The sequence below is a fragment of the Dufourea novaeangliae genome, unplaced genomic scaffold (genome assembly GCF_001272555.1).
Source record: "Dufourea novaeangliae isolate 0120121106 unplaced genomic scaffold, ASM127255v1 scaffold125, whole genome shotgun sequence".
NCBI lineage: Eukaryota > Metazoa > Arthropoda > Insecta > Hymenoptera > Halictidae > Dufourea > Dufourea novaeangliae.
Window position 1 is genome coordinate 3,953,029 of NW_015374020.1, and position 22,506 is coordinate 3,975,534.

Here is a 22,506-nt window from a genome sequence, read left to right on the forward strand (position 1 = left end):
CTCTCATTTCTCGCCCCTCTTTCTCCTTCCGACCAACCATTTTCCCTTTTTTTTTTTCCTTTTCACCGTTCCGTGTCCTCGGGCGGACCACGGAGTATCCCGATTCTGTGGAAAACGGTGGTTTACCTTTCGCCAGCGATGGACGATCTCGAAAGCAACGTTTACGTTGAAATACAACATTTCATACAGGTAAAAGGGACAAAGTATCGTTTTTTGGCACGATCGCCGTTCATGAAGCACGATAAGCTACGGAATGCATCGAAGAAAGAAGAGGTCGTTTACGTAGCTAGAACCGTCGTCCACCAGTGGAGGTGTCTTTGGTAAAGCGGTTAACCGAGCCACCCGTTACCCACGGACTCTCTCGTAACCCATTAAATACTCTTACGCAATCCGTGGGATCCGATAAATGGGATATGTATTACCTTGCAGCGTTGCCGCAGCCGTACAAGTACCAGCTGGGGGACATGGACGATGGAAAGAGTCCCGCGAGACAAGCTCTCTCGAATCGATTCCGTTTCGATATGGAAAATCAAAATCTCATCGTGGTATATTGGAAATGGAAGTCGACTCTTTTTATCGAATAAGGGATCATTCTATCGAATTATCGGTCGGATTCTTCTGCCGCCAGTTTCGTCTGACGAAACGTGAATCCGCACCGCAGTCCAGACATTGAAATCGACAGAAATCCCGCAAGTTCTGTCGTTAGCTGGCCTCGTGCCACGGTTAACGACTCGTCGATACATACGAGCGCGCACGAGTACGCTGTGAAACTCGGCGTGACAACTCTCCGAGGCTCTAAAAAACGTCCGAAATTCCGTTGCACGCCTATGCACGAGATCGACGAGAGGGACGGATGAATCACGATCTCGAGTCGACTAAGGATATCTTTCCGCGGCTTTAGGCATCCCTCGTCGAAGCTTTCAGGAAGCGAGCTACTAATTAGCGATTACCACTCGTTCACGCGGCACTCGAGAAAGAATATAATTAGCACTCACCTTTGTGCCGATGCGCCGTGAAACCCTCGACCGGCCGAACCTGGCCTCTCGTAAAAAAATCCGGTAGAGCGTTCGCTTCGAAGAGTCATTCTCTCGACCTTCCCGTCGTCGTCGGTTCGAACACGGATGGAAAGAGGCACCGCACCGGCTCCGCTGGTCCTGTTTTCCCGTGAACGTGAAGAGGTGCGCGACGACCTCTTCGTGTCTTCGTGTACCGCTCCATCGACGAGCACTCCAGGCCTTGGAAACGAGAACGAAATTAATGAACTCTTTGTCTCGCGACGGTCGAGCACCGTGGATGCATCGAGCGAAACTATTTTTTTTTTCTTTTCATTCGATGCGACTCGATCGGAACCGTTTAAGTTTTATTGTTTGATTCATTATTTTTCCTACTCCCGGAACAATTATCGCAATTATTCGTATCGTCGTTTTAAACGCACGCGATTTTCCCCTCGTTTTCATCTCTCAACTATATTTGCTGGAAAGAAGAACGAGCAATATTTGTTTCACAATGTTTCAGGCGGCGACGCTGTAAGCTCGTAAAATGAACGATTATGGGTACGGGAAAAGGGGTGGTAGAGAGTACGACAGACGCGGAGGGAGCAGAGGCGACGATGGTGATTATGAAGATTACGACAGAAGAACCACCCTTCAACGCCTCGACAGCATCCAAGATCCCGGGAAACGTTATCTTCTCAGAGAATGCATCGGTTCAGGCGTTTGCGGGGACGTTTTCGAAGCTATCGATCAACACGCTGGTATGTCCATAATAATCAAAATGGTTCACTTTGCACTTGCACTGACTCCGCGGACGATTTTACAGACAACAAAAAGGTCGCAGTAAAGGTGCAAAAGCTGACTGCCGATTCGCAGTCGTCGATCATCGAAGAGTACAAGGTTCTACGAGATTTGGCGACTCATCCGAATCTGCCGGACTTTTACGGGATCTATCGGAGAAGATCGGGGAAAAAGACCGAGTACGATCAAGTATGGTTCATCATGGAGGTAAGCATACGTGTCAACGAAGAAATTCTAATATTATATATGTTATATTATACAAGTATAATAGGTTAATTTCAAACAGCAGTAAAACCAACAATTTTAAGAATTTTCAAAAATCCCTCGAGATACGTTTATATATCGACAAAAACTACAACATATTCAAATTGGAACAAAATCCGAAATGGTGCTCCCAAAGGTGTCCGATTTCGCGTGGAATGACCCACCTATGCTCTTCAGACTATCTCCCCTCTTTTCTCATTTCAATAACACAGACCGAATTGGTAGAATTTGCACATTAACAAATAATTGAAACGACAAAATTGACATTTTCTCACCTAATATATATGTATATAAACTTAGGTCTGAATTACATAGTGTTTTCTACGATAGGGTAGAATAGTTATTATTATTAGGTCAAGTACCAATGTATAGTTTATATCTATTTGAATTCTATTCTTATAATTGTTATATCTCACTATACTCCATTTGATGATTTGTTGTATTAGTGTGAATTAAATTAAATTAAATTAAATTAAATTAAATTAAATATGTACATTCGAACGATTTTTCGCCCGTGGGTTGGACACGAACGAGGACGAGCATCATTATTGTCACGATCGGCATCCCAGTTATTTATATCGATAGCGATATCGCGTCGGGACGACGATCGACGTCGAAGCATATCCGTGGCGGCGCTCCTTTAACATCGTAATTCTCCGAAGGAAAAACGAAAAGCTCGGTGATCGAGAACAGACACGGAACAAGTAGGGTGAGGGTGAGGGCTCGGGAGAACGGGGGCGGAGGGAGCAGAAGAAGAATCAAGAGAAGGAGGAGAAGGAGAAGAAAGAGACGAAGGAGAAAGAAGGAAAAAGAGAAAACGAATGCAGCGGCGAGGGAAGAGTTGCTGTACGTACCCATGCCAGGACCCGGAGGCAATTTCAAGCATTTGAGACGGTCGAATACACGGATAATTTACGACACGCGCGGCCATTAAACAATCATTAAACTCGTTCGTGTACGCAGGTGAGCCCCGGCACGTCGCGGCCCTAATTTACGGGTGGACCTCCGCGGTGCGCACGAAATATTATTACTTATCTCGAGCAAAGCGTCGATACACGATTTAACGCTAACGCGTGCACGCTTGCCTATTTTGCCCAGTGATCGAAACATCGGGGATGGCACTCCGATTCCGTCGTTTGATATATTTCCCGCGGCCAATTAAACGAACGTTGTAAATAAACGACTGAGAAAGAATCGTTTCGCTACTGGTGGGAAAGTGGTCGATTAAAAAACGACCTGGACGCAAGATTTTCTCCGTCTCTCCTTCGACTCTTCCCCTGGATGATTAAAAAAAAGAAACAGACAAACAGGTCGCACGATAAGCGAGAATGTTGCAACAAGAATTTTGCAAATCGATCGACTCCAGTAAATAGCTCGTAAACGTTTACCGGCGCAAGGCCATGCACCGAGAAAGAACCCTCGAGTTCGAGGACGGTTTGGCAAAGAGAAACGACGCGGCAACGACAATGTGGCGATGATTTATCGCCGACGGTATTCCATATCGTATCACGGGAGAATTTTACGGGCACGTACGAGAACCGTCCCGGAGTGGACGAAGAAGTTTTCGTGTTGTGCGTTCATTGGGGCCCACGAAAGAATGCAATCGCGTGCTGGCCCATTCCGCTTGAAGCTCGTGTGTACCCGATAACCGTACGACGCCCCTTCATCTATGCATGTAGAATCGTTTGCCGGCGAAAACCGTATCCGTCGAACGCAGCAACTTGGTATTATAGAATGTTAAACTTAAGATCCGCGCGAGATTGAAAAGGGAACGCGGGACATTGTCCGTTAAAATCAGCACCAAGACGTCGAGATCCCGAGCAATTACGTAAAATGAAATTCCCTCCCGGGTAGTAAGATCTAAATTGCTTCCGCGATCCCAAGGGCCACTGCAAGCCAAGGACTTCGACCGAAACATAATATACCGGTATTATACTGGTATTATACCGGTATTTTCTGTTGTACCTTCACCCTATATAACCCTATATAAGCCCTATCCTTATAGAAACCAAAAAATATCGGCATTTATTTCGGTGATCGGTAATATGTCGATTTCGATATAGCTTTGATGGCGTAATATAGGTATCGAAATCATACCGGTTTAAGTCCCTCCTGCAAGCTATTATTTTCCTACACTGCCACGGAACGTAATTCTGTTGATTTTTCGATTTACAGCTGTGCGATGGCGGAACCGCGATGGACCTCGTACGCGGTCTCATCTCCATGGACAAGAAGCTGCGTGAGGAACACATAGGTTACATTCTGAGGGAAGTGATCAAGGTAAATTCTTAAAATACAAACGCCTCTCGATTATTGTCCAGGCGTTATCCCCGCGAAATGACCCAGTACCGTCCACGAGACATACCGAGGAAACAACGAAAGAACTAAACGTCGCGGGAGTAAATAGCCAAGGGAGAAGACGTTATTATAACGTAATTGTACCCGATGGTATGCCCCTTCGAGATCGCTTTTGCTTCTCGGTGTCATTCCGATCCGTGCATAGGCGGCGCGAGTCGACGTCGAGTTTTCGATATCACTCGATTCCAACGGGATCGAGCAAAGGGGGAGATTACGAGGAATCGACAAAAGGAAGGAAATGCCGTGAAACGCGATAAAACGTAAATTCGAAGCAAATCGGTTCGGGCCATTACGCGAACCGAAACATTGGATGATAGCCACCGTCGGAAAGGGTCTTCCGGCGGCGAGATGACACGTTCGATTCTCCGGTATTCTAGCAAGTACGTGTATTCGCGTTCGCGTGCGCGCCAAATCGGAGAACGTGGAAGGATCGCGGGAGACGCGCGCGTCAATGGGCCGCATTCTACGGCGTATAAATTACAAATAAGACAGGCGAGATGGCTCGCTAATTAACCTGCTCGCAAATGAAAGGCTGCCCCACTCGTTCGGCCCTTCTCCGATCTTCGCGCAGCCATCTCGAGAGAGGGAACCAGCGTTCACCAGAAGATCAACGCCGGCGAAGACTTCCGTCCCGTTCTCCTACAACGTGTACCCGCGTTTCTCTCGTGTATCCACGAAGATGCCCCGCGCGTTACAGTCAAGGACAAAACTCGCGATCTCTCCCGAGATGCAGAACCGAGAGTTTATTCCGTAACGGTTCGCAAAAGACAGAGAAAAAAAACCACGCTAGACAGGATAAGGGAAACGATTCGCTCGGACACAATGAGGTAATGTTCTATAATTCCCGTTCCCCTATTCCTCGCGGAATATAATTTACCATAATATCGTATATACGAGAAACGTTCCTCCGTTCACCCGTTTCTTGCACGAACTACCCCGCCGCGACTCCGCGGAATGGAAACGAATCGGCGAAGGAAACGATTGGATGCCACAAAAAAAAAGGAAAAAAAAACGAAAACGATTCTGGACATCTGAGTGGACGGGTGTCATTTACGCGTCAAACGTGAACGGCGCCGAGGGTAGAACGCCCGTTTCCGTTTCGAATCGTGCGTCGTGCCGTATATATGTATAACCCTTCCGCTCGGACACAACCGATCCGCGGTTCGTATCCCCGATACCTCTCGGCAAAAACACTGGACCGCGTAAAATCGATGGGTTCTGCTAATTATCCTCGCCGTGGGAACTCCGCGAACCCGATTCCCTCGAATCTCCACCATGGTCTGTAACTGCGAATACTACCTATCGACCTATCAACTTTCAATCGATGTTACCACTTGGGGAATCGAGTCGATGTAACTTTCGAGAAATGTGGTACGGTCATAGACGTATAATACCACGGATGAGATATAAGAATAGACCTAACATCTCGTGGGACTTGGTGTCCCATAAAAATCACGCTGGTTCCAGCACACCTCTACCATAAAAGTTTCCGAATTCAGGAACTCCGTTGAACCACGAATCGTGATCGGTAGAGATTACTCTGTTATTAGCAGTCCGATCAAGAATGTTTTTATCACCTCTTTTTTTTCATGATTTTTCAAGATCATCTTCTCGATTCATTTCCGATCGAACGAAATCGTCGGAGAGAACGTGACCACGCGTTTTCTCTCCCCGTGGACCAGCGATGTTTACGCGTCGTGCAGTTTGTCGCTAAATCATCTCACAGGGGTCCACTCTTTTCGAGCATACGCGCACGCAGCACTCTTCTCGCGTTCTTCGTTTCCCTCCCATCTACTTCCCTTATGGGATCGGTTTCTCTTTCTCTGTCTTCGTTCATTCCAGCATCCTTTCTCGTAAAGTGCACGCAACCCCTTCTTCTTCGTCTCCCCGGAGTTCTCCTTCTTGTTCGCGTTGGTACGTGTTCCATGGGCCCAGTAGCGATTCGTCCACGGTCGCTCGTGCGGTAAATCAGGCCACGTTGACGTTTAATGCCGGCAAATTACACGCGAAATAAATGCTGGCGAAGAACCAGGCACCGGTGTGTCTACTGCCGGCGAAATCACGGCTAAGGGAAATCCAAAGAGAAGAAAGCTTGACCGAGGGTACTCGATCGCAAACTCTCTCCGATTCTTTCTCACCCCCCTCCCCCCTTTTGTTGCCTCCTACCATTTAGTTTTGGGAGTTACTGGAATTTATGCCAAATTAACGTTCGGTTTAACATTTATATCAGGACTTGAAATAAATTTAATAACTGGTAGGATACTTTTCTTCTACGTCAGTTTTTCCCCTAGCGGAAACCGAGCTTGCTCGCGAGGGTTCATAGACCGCGTAACGAGTTAAGATGTTGTTTCCCTCAGGCAGTGGTGTATCTCCACGAGAACAACGTGATGCATCGCGACATACGCGGCAGCAATATTTTGCTAACCAGAGAAGGTGAAGTGAAGCTGGTCGATTTCGGGCTGTCGAGGACGATTCAAGGTGAAATGGGGAAGAGGTACACTTGCGTGGGTTCGCCCTGTTGGATGGCACCGGAAGTCGCGTTGAGCAAAGGGAGCAGCAGCGACGGTTACGGAAGTCGAGCGGACGTCTGGGCGATCGGAATCACAGCGATCGAATTGGCCGACGGCAAGCCACCCTTTCAAGATATGCACCCGACCAGGGCCCTGTTTCAGATTGTTCGCAATCCGCCCCCGAATTTATACAGACCGTCCAACTGGTCGCAAAACTTCAACGACTTCATCGCAGAGTACGTTCTAGCACCCTGATACACAATTTTTCAATAACGCTAACGTGGATAGACAATTTTTCGTTTTGTTCCAGATGCCTCGAGAAAAATCCCGACAATCGACCCTTTATGGCGGAAATATCCGAGCACCCATTTCTAGCCGAGTTACCCGACAACGAGTACCTGGTAATTGTATAAAATTTACACGTGACCCCACCAGTACGTCGAGAGAATTGACGAGAAAATCTAAGAACGGTGATTTTTTAGCTGGCGCAAGAGCTCAAAGTATTAATGATGGATGCCTGCGCGAAAGGTAAACTCGAGAGAAGAGCCGAGGTGTTGGTCCGAAAGGGTTTCCTAAAGGTAACGTTCGAACGAACAAGTAAGTCTCGTGTGCAGCGTGGTAATTAGATTCCTAGCGTGCGAATACTTGAAACCAGAGATGGTCAAATTCATTATCTCGATAAAAAGTTTCGAATGACGAATAAAAGATGAAAAAAATATTTCGTTATTTTTACTCGATTGAACGTAGTAACTGCAATTTTTATCATAAAATAATATTTTATCATTAAAATTATTTAATCTCATGAACTGTTTAATGGTCAGGACGACGATCTTAGATTCTGCTACTTCTCACTATGTATTATTCGAATAAAATTGTGCCCATCTCTGTTTGAAACACAGACGCATCAGACGGATCCTCTGGAGCCGATGTTCATGGAAGACATCGCCGCCCTCGAATCGTTGACCGAGGACACCGTACTGGACGAGCTCCACGAGAGACTGAGGCAAGGTTATTTCCACAGTTTCGTCGGCGAAATTCTTCTGATATTAAATCCGAACGAACAGCAGGACATATACGGATCTGACGTAAGCGGTAGACCGTTGATAGGATATAACCACTAACGAGATATAAGAATAGACCTAAAATGCAATGTAATTTTCTGTCCCTTGCTTCGGGGGCGTCAGAAGCCCCCGTACCACTTCAATACTAAGGTAAACCAACCAGTGAATGACCGAATTGTTAAATTTGTGGACATTTTGGATTAATACTTGAATGTGTTTATTTATAACAATAAAACAGGTGTTGAAATTGCAATTACATATATTTTTCTTGAAATTTTTATAAAAATAATTACTTATTCTTATCGTGATTTCAAGGGTAAATTAATAGACTCCTTATTTATGAGCACAGGAAGTTAAAAGTCTATAAATAGGCTACCGGTAAGTAATGTGTTAACACACTAAACTAAAAATATGAGATATTAAAAGTGCAACAACGCTCCACTTATAAATATTTAATAATTTTTAAATTTATAACTTACATTTCTTGCCTAATGGTCATTCACTGGTATGCAGTCAATTACTTAAGTTCAGAGTCCCCCTCCATGCTAACTTCAGTCGTTGAGGTAGAGGTGAGCTCGAACCAGCGTGATTTTCGTGGAACACCAAGTCCCATAGAATGTTAGGTCTATTCCTATATCTCGTCTGTGATATAACCTTCTCCGACTGTCCAGTAAATATTCACCCATTTTGGCGTTGCAGTACCACACGAAATATCAGTTTAAATCACGATCGGATAACGCGCCCCACGTGTATTCCGTGGCCGATAGCGCTTATCAGGATGTGTTGCACAACGAGGAGCCCCAGCACATTTTAATGGCGGGCGAAAGTAATTCGGGGAAAACGACGACCATGATGCATCTGATACAACACCTCATGTATCTCGGAAAAGTAATCGATCGTCGATAAAACAAAACTTAACCCTTCTGGTACAGCGTCGGTGCATTACAACGACTCTCATACCGTTCCCAGCGACCGAATTCTATTCATTACAGAGTTCCTATATGCACCTTGAATGCACTCGTACATTAACTATAGCTATGAAAAAAAACTTTAAATTTGGTTCATTAACAGTTTATAATAATGTATGTGACGCCTACGTCGGTCAAATGGGAAGAAACGAGAAACTTTCGCCGTCCTTAAAGGGTTAAACGTAACAGGGATGAATTGTTTCATGAGTACGATTTCAGAGCTTACAAGACACCGGGGCGAGATTACTGCGGGCGATCAAAGTGATTCACGCGTTCAGCAACGCGGCCACACCTTTGAATCCGAACTCGACCAGATGCATACTGCAAATACAAACGACCTACGGCTCATCCGGTAAAGCTTCCGGCGGCATATTTTGGTTGTACCAGCTGGAGAAATGGCGGGTTTCTACACGGGACAGGTTATTAACATCGCATACGAGAATTCGTTGCTTACGCCTATCCGTCAGTGTAGATCGTACAACGCTGCCTGTGCCGGAATTCTGACAATTGCGTCTGGCTAGAGCTAGTAATTTGCTTGGATATTAGAATAGAAAATTGCGGCCGCGTCACGAGCATGGTATCGAGATTTAATCGCACGCGTTTATCGATTAGACGCGGTAGTCACGAGGAATGCGTTTCCCAACAGAAATCAATCGAATTTTCACGTGTTCTACTATTTCTACGACGGCCTCGACTCGATAAGCAAACTGAAGCAGTACAGTCTAACAGCGGGACGAAGGATGCGGTATCTTCGAATCAGCGACAAGGGCACTGAGAGAAAACGATCGTTCAAAGTACGAAACGATCCCCGTGGCAACGTGATGAAGTTCGATCAACTGAAGGAGAATCTACGAATCTTAGAGATGGAGGAGTATTGCGAGACGATCTGGAAGATACTGGCTGGGATCCTGATTCTGGGCGAGATTCGATTCGTGGAAGGTAACAACGGCGACGCCGAAATGGACAACAATGACGCGTCCAACAAAGGTACGTACCTACCAGAAACTACAGTTTTTCCAGCATTTCCACCATTTTCTACCATGTGTCTAGTGGCCGAACTTCTAAATCTGGAAGAGAAAAAATTCGCCTGGGCTCTGGTGAATTACTGCGCGATTGTAAACGGCAGCGTTGTGCGCAGAAAGCACACCTGCGAGGAGGCGAAAGAAGCGAGAGACGTGCTGGCGAACACGATCTACCAGCGGCTGGTCGACTGGATAGTGAACACTATCAATCATAAGTTCACGGTTACCCGCGCGTTATTGTGAGTTTCGAAAACGGCATCAAGAGGGGTTCGCGAGCCGCTTAATTAAGGTACGTTTGCCATTTTCAGTGGCGACAAGTACACCATCAACGTGATGGATCTATTCGGATTCGAGTGCGTCACGGCGAATCGGCTCGAGCAACTGATAGTGAACACGATGAACGAACAGATGCAGTGCTATTACAATCAACGGCTGTTCGCATGGGAAATGGTAAGTCTCGCGAAACAGAATTCTTCGGGTAAAGATCAACGATGGGAACATGTACCTATGTTGTTTGCGACGATACGTGTCCGTAGCAAGAGCAAGAGGAGGAGGATATACCGATGCAACGTTTACACTTCTACGACAACAAAGACGCGATCGATCAGCTGATGAGCAAGGACAGGGGCTTGTTCAGTATAATCGACGACGCGTCGAAGAACCTTGTCGATTACCAATACATTCTGACCAAGATAGAACAACAATCGGACAACGTCTACGTGAAACCGGTGAGCTCGCACGAGTTCACGGTCGCGCATTACACAGGGAAATTGGTCTACGATGCCAGCGAAATGGCCGAGAAAAATCGGGACTTTATGCCGCTGGAAATGATCGAAACGTTCCGGCAATCGAACGTCGTGATCGTGAAGGAGATGTTCACGAACAGGCTGACAAAGTCTGGAAACTTGACGATCGTGGTGGAGCACGCGAAAATTACGGAAAAGAAGACCAACAAAGGGAAGTGGGGCGCACTGATGCAAGAAACGTCCAAGCCAAAGGTGAGTTCACTTAATAATCATTCCGCCCACTTTGGTTTCTCGACGACACGAGAAACGAGAATACAGTGAAACCTCGATGAAGGCGACACGGTTTTATTCCCATCACTTGGGGGATACCCAGCTGGAATTAATCAAAACAGAATAAACAGAAGCTAAGCAGAGGCTCGGCTCCGGGTAGAAAACAAATTTACAAAGGGCTGAAAACCTTTCCGTCCTTGCCATGAACGCTCCGAAGCAGACTCGATTACGTCGCACTCATCGAGAGATTACTGTAGATAATTCGCTCGACGATCGTTGCTTTGTAAACAGAGATTCAACACCGCGTCCCGGGGACAATATTCGCAAACGCGAAAAATGCGAACGTCCGCGGCCACGTTTAAATCCACCAGCCTGGAAATCCTTAAGAACTTTTCGGGAGGTAGCGGAAGCGGTGGTCTCCACTTCATCAGGTGTATAAGGTCGGACCTCGAGGGGGCGCCTCGTGGCTTCTATAGAGAGGTCGTCAGACAACAGATCCGAGCGTTGGCTATTCTAGACACCGCGAAAGCCAGACAACGGGGTTATCCCTACAGAATGTCGTTTCAGGAATTCCTTCGAAGGTAACTATTATTGTTATTATTATTATTACTATTATTATTATTATTATTAGTATTATTATTATTGGTGTAAATATGCTTCGCGGACGCGTTTTTTTCCATACGAAAGTTTCATCGACACGTGTCCCCATCCAGGTACCAATTCCTGGCATTCGATTTCGACGAGAACGTCGAAATAACGAAAGAGAATTGCCGACTGCTGTTGATCAGATTGAAAATGGAAGGTTGGATGCTCGGGAAGACCAAGGTCTTCCTGAAATACTACAACGAGGAATATCTGTCGCGTTTGTACGAGACGCAGGTGAAAAAGATCGTAAAGGTTCAGTGTATGATGAGAGCGTTCCTGGCGAAGAAGAACATGGCGTCGAAGATCACGGGAACGAAGAGAGAAGTCGGTAGGTAAATTGCTCGTCGAGAGAAACAACGTTGGGTGCGAGCCGATTCTTCTTAACCGACGCGTCGCTTCGTTTCTTTCTTTTTTTTTCTTTTTTCACCCCCCCCCCCTCCGAGAGGCTCGTACTGTTTTTTTTCATCCGCTACGGGAAATTTAACGGGTATTGTTTCAGTGAAGCAAGCGTCATTAAAGAGGAAGGAGACGGTGGATATATCGGAGGATCAGGCGGCGGTAATGATACAGAAAGGTAGGGTGAACGAGAAGGGAACCGATAGATTGAGAAAGAAAGGGGTGGGGCGGGAGAGGGTGAGATTGATATTTGATTTTTGACGAGCCTGATGGTTTAGGACGCTACTTTCGCGTGGATCGATCGAATCGGTTAACGAAATATCTATGTACGTCTGATCGAGTGTTCTGTTTCATGGAAAAATAGCGTACAGGGGTCACGCAGTGAGGAAGGAAATGGCACCTCTTCTAGGGAAGGGCCCGATGGATCCGGAGACGATGGACATGATGAAATTCTACAGCAGCAAATGGAGGTCGAAGAGCATATTCCAAGTCCTCCTACGTTACCGTGCAGCCCGTTATCAAGACCTCGTGCACTTCTCGCAGCAAGTAAGCGTTTCCACTAGAAACGATCCTGATTTCACGATAATAGCACGTATAACGAGCTCGAACGAAATTTTTTCTCGGGCAGGTGCATCTGTTCAATCAAGCGATAGTAGCAACACTGGATGCGACGAATGAACACGTGTCCATAAACCAAATCGACCCGAACGTTTCGTCACTTTCGTACTTAGGCCAGTTGAAACCACCCCAAGTGCACAAGTTACCATTCAACTTTTATAACGAGTTACCATTTCTCGACATGAAGAGTTCTAGGAAACTGAAAGGTGTCGGGTGAGTTGAGTTTACTCTATTCTTCCGTCACGTAACGTCCGTTGATCGAGCGTAATCGTTTTAAGTAAAACCGTAGATACATATCATCCATCATTGAGCTCTTTCATCGTGTCCCGTCTATGTATAGCCGTCGCGTCGCGTAGATCTCTGTCTCGTGACATGTTCCTTACTAATTGTCGTCCTACATGTATTTCGTACGACAAAAATACATAAGGAGGTAACTAATATCTGTGCTAAATAAAGAAAAAGCCTCGTAGTATCGCGGATGCACCATTTTTCGATGTATGTATGTATGTATGTATGTATATATAAATCGTTGTTTTTCGTTCTCCGTTGTATGCCGTCTCTATCGAAGTAAGAGTCGCTTATGACCTCTTTTCGGAGACTTCTGGCGTCAATTGAGAAATACGTTCTCGCAGATCCGCGTCGTCATTGGCGTCTGACGACGAGCACGAGGCCTGGGACGCGCCATTACGGAGACAAACGGTGCCTTGGGCCATCAGGAACACTCGTACCAGAGGTGCCTATCTCACATTTTGTTTCATCCAGTCAGGACGCAGCGACGTTGACACTCGTCGATAGTACGACTTCTTTGTCCTCGCGAAAAAGCAACTACATTTTTTAGACATTTTTTCGTGAACATCGAATATCGCGATCTCCTTTCTTTTTATACGCGTCCGAGTCGGATCGAACACGTGTACAGGGTGTGCCGGATGATTTCGCTTCTGAATCGTGACAATGGATTACCGAACTTTCAAAACAAACAAAGAAAAAAGAAAAGAAACAAAAGACAAAGTTACTGAACCGATAAACTTTCCTCGTCACCCTGTATGCTTCGTCGGACTCGTTACGTTTTCATCAGAATCTCTGTCCTTCTTAAGATAGTACGTAATTAGTAAGCGGACGACGATCGCATCATCGCATTTAATAGTAAGTGGATAACGATCGATTCTTTCGAATGGCGACTGGCTTGTCCTCGGGGAGAACTCACCTCTCCAAACGGATTGCTCTGCATTTTTCAGACGTCGAGGTGCAAACGACGAACTCGCCACATCGAGTGGCACACACGGGCACCGAGGGAAAAAGAGACCCGAACACCCCGGTTCAATGTCCACCGGAAGACACAGCCCAAAGCAGAATGGGTAGTTCCGGAATTCAGCGTCCTTCAAGCAACCGTAGCCCCGTACCATCTGCTAACGCTCATACTCCTCGCTCAGTAAGTTTCATCCTCTGTCTTCCCTATTACACGCGATTCTCGTACAATTAGAAGACGACACGAGAAAGACGATATTTCTTACAGAACACTTACGACAGCACCGGGTCGATACGCTCTAGAAAACACGCACCGCCTCCACCTGTTCCGTTCAATCAGACCCAACCACCCCCGACACGTAGCACCGATCACTACAGTTCGAACCCTCGATGGAAAAGCAACGTGAACACCGGTAGCAACGATTGGGACGTCGAGGACAAAGTCAACAGGAACGCCGGCAACCCTAATCGGTTTGACCGCGCTATGTTTACTGTTCTAAAGATCATGTACAATAGTCGAATGGATGAAATTTATTGCCTTGCTTTTCTTATTATACCGTAGCATCAATCCCATTCAGGAAATGCAAATGATAGGCCGCAGGAATAACAACGAGGGTAACGAAGACGACGACGAGCCACCTTTTAACTTTCAGGTGAGACAACTCTGTTATAATAAGAAAAAACCCGTGTTTACTCGTTAATGGATTGTAATATCTACAATCGAACGTTGGAACAGGCGATGCTGAGGAAGACGGGTCATCAACGAGCATCGATGAAACGCAATCCCGTCTACGATAGCTACTCTCCGTCACCACTGCCAGGTTCGAGATCTCGCGGGAACCGCGAAACCGAATCGAACGTCGTTTATAAAAGCGGCGGAAGCCGTCGAGATTCTCCCGAGTGGAGTCCAAACGAGATGGTAAGGATGTCCGAGAAATATGGAAAGGAGGGAGCCTGGGGCGAGGATCGATCAGAAGATCGAGGCATCGTTACCACGGATAGTGTCACCACCGCCGAGATTGCGCCAGGAATCGTTATCGAGGGTTATGTGGCCGAGTTGTAAAATTCGAGCGAACAAACCCGAAAACTTCTTGCGTATCGAACCAGGACAAAAACTGGACCAGTTGGAATTGCTAATACCGCGAGAGGATGAGACGAGAAAGAGAGAAAGAGAGAGAGAAAGAAAGAAAAAACTAAAGAGAAGCCCGAAAGATACCTGTAGCTGTCCCAACGGAAACAAATGCACGACTCGTATGATTCGAACGACCGATACCCCAATCCACCGTCGTTGCTGACTCGGAGAGAATTTCTTTTCGTCCACAAAATATGTACATACGTATATTTTCTATTGCTTTTCTTCTCCGGTTTTTCAACAAACATAGAAACGAACTCTGACGCCGCGGATGTTTTTGCCGACGTGAACTTCTTTTTGTAATTCCCCGTGCTTTGGGCCAACCACGAGGGGCCCCGTCGTACCTTTCGCCAATGTACAATAACTTCTATCGAACGATTCGATTGGAAACCGTGCCATGTTTCTCAAACAGTTAGCAATGCTCCCTAACGACGTGAATATTTTATCACTCTTTTTATATTGGCTGAGCAAACATTGAATCGCGCGACCAACGGTGTAACGAACAAACGAATAGAACAAGAATTAAACGATGATACTTTGGATCAATCAATCGGTTTCAATAAAATTACGACAATACACGATTGCGTTGGACTTTCGTTGCGACCTAATGAATTATCGAAGATTCGTGTATGAATTGTAAGCGACGCTTTCGCACCCACTTATCGCACGCAACGGTATTCACTTATCGAAAGAATCAAACTATTATTACCAATGGACCGCAAGAAATTATCGAAAAAATTATACGCTGCACGATCGGTTTTATTGAAAGCACGAGACTCCCTCACTTTTACGGAATAAATATTTATAAAAGTTTCAATCGACTGATGCACGATATTGTCAAGAGTATTTTAAAAAATAAAAAAAAAATAAAACAACTCGAGTATTTCATTCATTCCGTGTACTGCTGACAACGTAACATTCTCTTATTAATAACGAAACTAGTCTCTGACACGCGTTAATTTATATATATAATATATAAAACTCTTGTTAATACAACAATACAAAATAGTGTGCGCAACGTAGCGCGATACTGGCCGTCGGTAATGACTATAAAAGCGATATGTACAAAGAATATAACAACAATATACATGTATAAAAAAATGATTGAAAAGAACAAAATAACTGTCGCAACATGGACAACAAGGTATTTTTCTAAAATACACCAATTCCATTTTTTAACAAATTTTCTAGTTTCCAAATCACATTGACAATCACGAAACCGTCGTAGAATCGCTTAAACGCATATTAATGTCATGTTCTTTAAAATTTTTAAATATAAACACGTTCCATATCGAACACGATTCGAGGCGCGTCAAACGCGATACAGTCTTGCTTCTGGAACTGTCTATAAAAAGAGAATTAATTATATCACGCAAAGTACAGTGACGATACGCTACCGGGAAGTATCTTAATCTTTATCCGTCTGTGGATTCTCCTGATTATTGATCTGTTGAGAATTTTGTTTAATTATGTTGACCAAAGTGTCCAATCTAGTGGGGCGGGCGATTTGTAAGACCATGTGAGCTTCCTCTAAAATCAAAAGACCATTGTGTGCATCGCTCGCCGAGAGATTGTGCGCCAATATCACGTGTCGCCTCCATGCCGCATGTGTGGGCAAAACCTGAAACACGATCCCGTTCAATTTCTAATATTTTAGACACGCGCTTACAGTTTTTGCACTCCAAATTCAACATTTTCACCTTCAATTTTTGACTTTTCACCTCACATTCAACCTTTTGCAAATCAAATTCATCCTTTTGCAAATCAAAATTCAACCTCCTGCAATATCTGAAATAAAAAGTAGCTGATCAAAATTATGCGCCCTAGCAATCAACACTCTAATTGTCTTTGTGATAATTCCAGTGGACGTTGCATAGAGCGGATGTGAAACGAGCCATCGAACTCGTTCTCTTTATTAATGAAAATAAACAATATATATTTGGGTGTTAATAAACAAGCAGCTATAAACTCACATTAAACGTTCCTTTCATAAATGAAAATAAATAACCTACTGAAATTATCATAAAGACAATTATATAGATCGCTGATTGTGGGTGGATAATTTTGATAACCTGTGGTTCGAAATTTTAATTTTAACTGCGTTTTTTTTAAACGTTTTTTCATTACATTGTATTTCGGAAATTGCAAAAGGTTGAATATGGTTTGCAAAAGGGTGAACTCGGGTTGCAAGACAGGTATCTTACACCTGTTACCCTCGTACCTGCAAACACCATTTGCAGTTCAGGGAAGGCGAGATTGTGTGGACCGCTTTGATGTGTCTTCGTCGGAAGCCCCAACTGGTGTACGCCCTGTCGCAGAAGGGACACGGAAACGGCGGATACGCCGCGGCACCCTTCACAGTCTCTTCCGAAAACTCGGAATTGCCAGCGGTACCTCCGGTGCAACCTGGGAAACCAGCACGAAGAACGCTACCGTCCCGTTCCACGAGAAGGTTCCTCGATTCCTGATGATCGGACATCGACTCTGAATACGAATGATTCGGCGAATGGAAGTCCTCGATGGTTTTCGAAGCAGTCCAATGTGGAGTTCCATCGAGCCCGATCGGATACATAGCTCGCGTCTGTGGCTCGGGCGAAGGTGTGGCAACCTCTCGTGCCTCGGCGATTACGGTTACGTTCGGCTTCGAAGATCCTGCAATTAATTCCAGTCCAGGACTTCAACTTCAACTCGTTTTTCGCTATTCGTCGCCATAATGCAAGAGGAAGACGGACAGGGAATGTGTGTGTGTGTGTTTCATCTAGGATCTTCTTTCTTCGGGAATTGGATAGACATCTCATCGAAGATGCAACGGATTCGTAGAATGACGATATTATCCTTATGATAACTGGATGGCAAAGGGAAGACGAAAATTCGTTGCGAACCCCGTGCACTTTTCCGGTACACGATGGGGACAGCGAAACGCCGGGAAATGACGAGACAATTAAAAATGTAAAATAGGTTTATTTGCAACCAGTCATGTGTATTTCGTCTACAATCGTATACTTTTAAAGAATAGTCAATTCAAAGCGTATCGTATCTTCGCAAGACCTGACAACGAAATGAAAAAGGTGGACAAATAAACGCGGGAGAAAGAGAACGGGCCCGTTCGATTTACTCGCACCAAACCCGGACGAAAATATCGTGGTGCCGTCGATAGATGCGAACCGTTCGTGAAAACTTTTGTCGTGACACTCGTACTATGCTTTAAATACTCTACAAGCATATCTTATACGACTACATCGTAAGAGCTTCTTGGTTTCCGTGAAACGTAGATGAAATCGCATTTAAAGACGCGTATTCGTCTTCCCGCGCGAAACGGATAATTACGTGCACCTTCACTCGCGTTTCTTTTTTAATCACACGCGTTACCAACAAAGTTAGCCGTTATATCAACGGATATTCTATCTAGATAATAATTCGAATTCAATTACGACCATATCTGACCGGTAAATAGTACACCGAGAAACGTATACCTAGGTGTATAACTATGCGCTTGTACAATAATGCAAGTGATCGTAGATGCCGTGCCTTCGACTGTAGGATGGTCTTGTCGCGTGTCCCTATGACACAGCGCGCTTAATATTAGTATGTATTATGTAGATCGTCTATGACGAGCGTGCATATTTGCGTGGACATTGCAAATAAGCAAAAGGTAGGAATGTTACGTTGTCGGAGCTACGAGGAAAAAGGAAATGTAGAAAGAACGAGGACACCGAAGGACATCGGCTACCCTTGCTAAGATAGAAAAATAACGTTTGTGAACTGAAAGACAGTGATACGAAATTCATTTCGAATAGATAATTTAATATTACTCGATTGTTTGCCTCCTAAAGGAAAACGTGAAACCGTGTAGCTTAACTGGACCCTGCCTGGAATGCTTTCCGTTCCCTACTGCCTCTTGGACCATACATAATATCGTTTTCTCCTCCTAATCGTTTAGTCTACTCTTTTCCGTAACCCTATTACGCGTGTATCAGTGTACCTTCCGATCGCGTAAATAGTCCTTGTATCTCCCGTATCGTATACTGTTACCATTCACACGACGATCCCCGTCCAATAATTGAAAATCCACGAAAGAAGAAAGGATGTGGAAACATCGAGGCTGATCCAAGACGATCCTAAATGATTCAATGCGATCGGAAATACGACGCACGGATCCAGCGAGGAAAATAAAAGGTTCATTCTAGCCAGTGAAAACGTTTCCGTTTTGCTCCTGACCTGAAACGCCCTAGTCATTGAGTGTAAACCGACCGTCTCTGGAACAGATACCTTTTCAAGCCCCTATTACTAGTGTCGATTTTCGTTACGCAATTCTTCCACGTCTCTTCCCATTCGACGCTGTTAGGTGCAATACCACTAAAGTGCAACAGAACTTCTCTTATCAAATGTATTTTGTTACTATCGAATTGCTGTTTGCCCATCTTGCCGTTTACGTTACAGAGGATCCTCTCCTCCGGGGTGAAGAGGATCTTCATAAGGTCACAGGCCAAATGATCCATCGGTCGAGAGGATGCCCAGGTTGAGATAATCTCCGGACTCGGTAGAAGATCGGCGTAAGGTAGCTGCTGATACGCATAAAGCAGCGGCTTCACGTCCGAGAATCCAGTTAGGCCGGATAACCCAGATAAACCGGAAATGTCTTCAGCAGGGCTGTTCCCAGACCCTGCCACAACACATCAGAGCACAGCCTGCTTTAAACACGGATCCCCCTGACGCATGAGTGGGTCGCAGCGAATCGCACCGAGCAGTAAAAGCAAAGGCTCCACGAGATTCGTTTAATACCGCGTTAAACATTTCATCGATCGATCGCGTCCGTATCATTCCATTTGTCTCCTCTGTCACGCATACGCGTGTACCTTTCCGTCTAGACGCACCACCGCGTGTCTAGACCACGCTCCCGAGTACCAGAACATCGGAACTTCTCGCGTCAAGCGACAAACGGAACGATCCAATTACTTTTCTCTCTGATTTAGGTGCTTGTGCAGCCCGATAAATTAACATTGCCCTCGTCTTGCCGTCTAGAACTTCCGATCGTGTTTACCGTTTTTATAGCCGGCTGTCTGCAAGCGCTTCCCTCTTCTCTAGCGATTCGCTTGACGTAACAACGAAAACAAAAAAAAAACGAAAGAAATACGTGCCACACCAATCTAATAAAGCAGAAGTAACGATCAAAGCTAACTGAACGATTTGACAAGCGACCAAAAACAAAACGATACACAATAATCGAGAGTACACGGTGCCTCGATGACTTTAGATTCGAATCAGAAATACATCCCCGTAATTTCACAGGTATTATCAATTTCAAACGCGTATACATCCGCGCCGAAGATCTTGATATACGTTTCTCGAACGAAATCGAAGAATCGTATAGAGATTTTTCCAAGCAAGTAATAGCACTTACATAGAATGGTACACCTTCAATAAATTCCCACGACATGTTGATCGAAAACGAATTAACCCTTCAGATATAAGAGCATTACACATAGATGTTTAAAGTGCTTGCACCAATTTTTGTTTCTTTGCACTATAAGATTTATAAATATATGATGAAACGAAACAAAATGCATATACATGTGGAGCATAAAATATATACAAACTGCAGGAAATGGAATTGTAACACATTCCAAAAATAACACACCCATGTTTAACCATATTTTACAGTTGGTTCTACAGTGTTAATATAATGTTTCATCTACTCACCTTGGCTTCCATCGACTTGTCCAGTGTCCAATCTTTCTACAGGATCTTTATCCACTGCAGATTGTTTCTGAAGATCATCTACCACTGTTTCCAATGGTTCTATCTGAAATGCGATTGATTCAATTTGCATGTTCCATATCTGAATCAACATGCAAGACAACCTAAGTTATATACCTTCATTTCCAAACGATGATAAACTGGATTCTCTACATTTTTCTGGAGCGGGTAATCCCCATCTTTTCCACTCTGATCACTGGTTGTCGATTCATCGGCACTTTCTAATTGTGATATTTTAGGTGCCAACACAGTTTCGAGAATAGAATTATTTTGATGCTTAAGTTTCTGTTTTTTTTTTGGCGTTTCATCTTTTGCAGTTGCTGCCTCCTCTTCCACAGCCTGCTCTAATTCTGCTAATCTCTTGTACGATTCTTTTGCAAATATATCTCCACCAGAGAGTCCACGAATCTGTAGAGTCTCTGCAGCTTTCAACAAAGCAGGCAAGTTTTTTTGTTCTATGTTCACTTCTCCTTTATATATAAATATAAGTAAGGCTTCTAGTTCACTGAAGTGTACATCTTGCAATATTATAACTGGATGCTGGCATGGGTTTGTCTGCAACCAAAAGTGAAGAAAGAGTAATGTTAAGATTACTGGAAAAGATCAACAATAAAACAACGACTGACGAATATCGGACGGTAATTATTCGAAGGCACGTACAAAATATCAAAATTCCCGCTTTAAACAAACTAACCTCAAGATTTACATTCGTTAAAATTCTCTTCTTTTTGTCACTTCATACCGATTGAGTAATCTAACGAAGAATTTCAACAAACGGAGCAGCTGTCAAACATCAACGGAACCGCGAACGCGTATCGAAAAATAAATACAAAAAAATAACTGACCTGGAAAACTTTTTTGAAGAATGGGCTGCTAGCCGAGAGGATCACTTTGTGAGCCGTAAGACACTGTCCATCACTTGCCAATGTAACATCGACCAGACCTTCCTCTTCCCAAAGGCTTTCGAAGCTGGTCGCGATGTTGTTCAAAAAACTGTTCCATTTTAGGCATATCTGACTTGACATCTCGCAAACAGAAAGTATCACCTTTATCGCAACCTTATGACCGCGTTACGAGTAAACTAGCTTGGCCACTTTCGCGTGTCGACAGCGTTTAATATTCAACAACGACAACACGGTGACAACGACAACGGGCAACGACAACGATGACGATGACAGCGATCGCGGTGTAACGTCTAACAGCAGTCGTGCCAGGCACGCATAACATCCTTGGTGCTGGGTTGGGTATAGATAGTCAATATGGCCGCCACTCTCCACTCGTTGAATTGCGCGCGAGCCTTAGAAACGCTTATCGACGTGCTCTACACCATATTTAATATTACCATCTTGCCTTTGAACTAATGTAATCGAGAATAATAATAAAATAAGAAGGAATTATTTCTTTTTCGAAAAATCAGCTTTTGTACGAGAATAGAAAAATGTTTGATTGCATCCTAAATGTTTTCAAGTTTCCATCTTTGTTAAATCAAATGACTAAGGTGTAAAGAAAACGATATTCATCGACGCGGATAATATATTTATCATTCGCACAAGATCATAGCAATAAAATGAAACTTTTAAGGAATCAGAAGCAGTATATCAATATTGATCAATATGTCAAGAGTATATTAAAATAGGAAACGTGTCCTCTGCGTGGTACCGTTTGTATATTCAACTAAACAGATGTATACGAGTCGTATAATACGACCCGACCATCAGTTC

General features: G+C 44.5%; 2 protein-coding genes across 2 annotated transcripts; one reads left to right on the forward strand and one right to left on the reverse strand.

The window, feature by feature from the left end:
* The first annotated feature begins 1,539 nt into the window (after positions 1 to 1,539).
* On the forward strand, positions 1,540 to 15,206 carry LOC107189002 (neither inactivation nor afterpotential protein C). The gene is made up of 23 exons (XM_015577429.1): positions 1,540 to 1,753; positions 1,819 to 2,000; positions 4,233 to 4,337; positions 6,773 to 7,161; positions 7,236 to 7,326; positions 7,408 to 7,503; positions 7,825 to 8,010; positions 8,686 to 8,874; positions 9,174 to 9,373; positions 9,601 to 9,941; positions 10,005 to 10,215; positions 10,285 to 10,426; positions 10,513 to 10,974; positions 11,284 to 11,573; positions 11,706 to 11,965; positions 12,137 to 12,211; positions 12,398 to 12,579; positions 12,662 to 12,864; positions 13,284 to 13,384; positions 13,887 to 14,080; positions 14,165 to 14,367; positions 14,459 to 14,549; positions 14,633 to 15,206. The coding sequence occupies exons 1-23, from the start codon at positions 1,540 to 1,542 to the stop codon at positions 14,957 to 14,959; spliced, it is 4,734 nt and encodes a 1,577-aa protein (XP_015432915.1). The 3' UTR covers positions 14,960 to 15,206.
* A 1,159-nt stretch (positions 15,207 to 16,365) lies between these two features.
* Positions 16,366 to 21,848, reverse strand: LOC107189054 (protein jim lovell-like). The gene is made up of 5 exons (XM_015577487.1): positions 21,631 to 21,848; positions 20,903 to 21,340; positions 20,729 to 20,831; positions 17,250 to 17,680; positions 16,366 to 16,649 (listed from the first exon to the last, which is right to left on the reverse strand). Exons 1-5 carry the CDS (start codon positions 21,808 to 21,810, stop codon positions 16,437 to 16,439), a joined length of 1,365 nt encoding a protein of 454 aa, XP_015432973.1. The 5' UTR covers positions 21,811 to 21,848; the 3' UTR covers positions 16,366 to 16,436.
* Between the last annotated feature and the right edge of the window lie 658 nt (positions 21,849 to 22,506).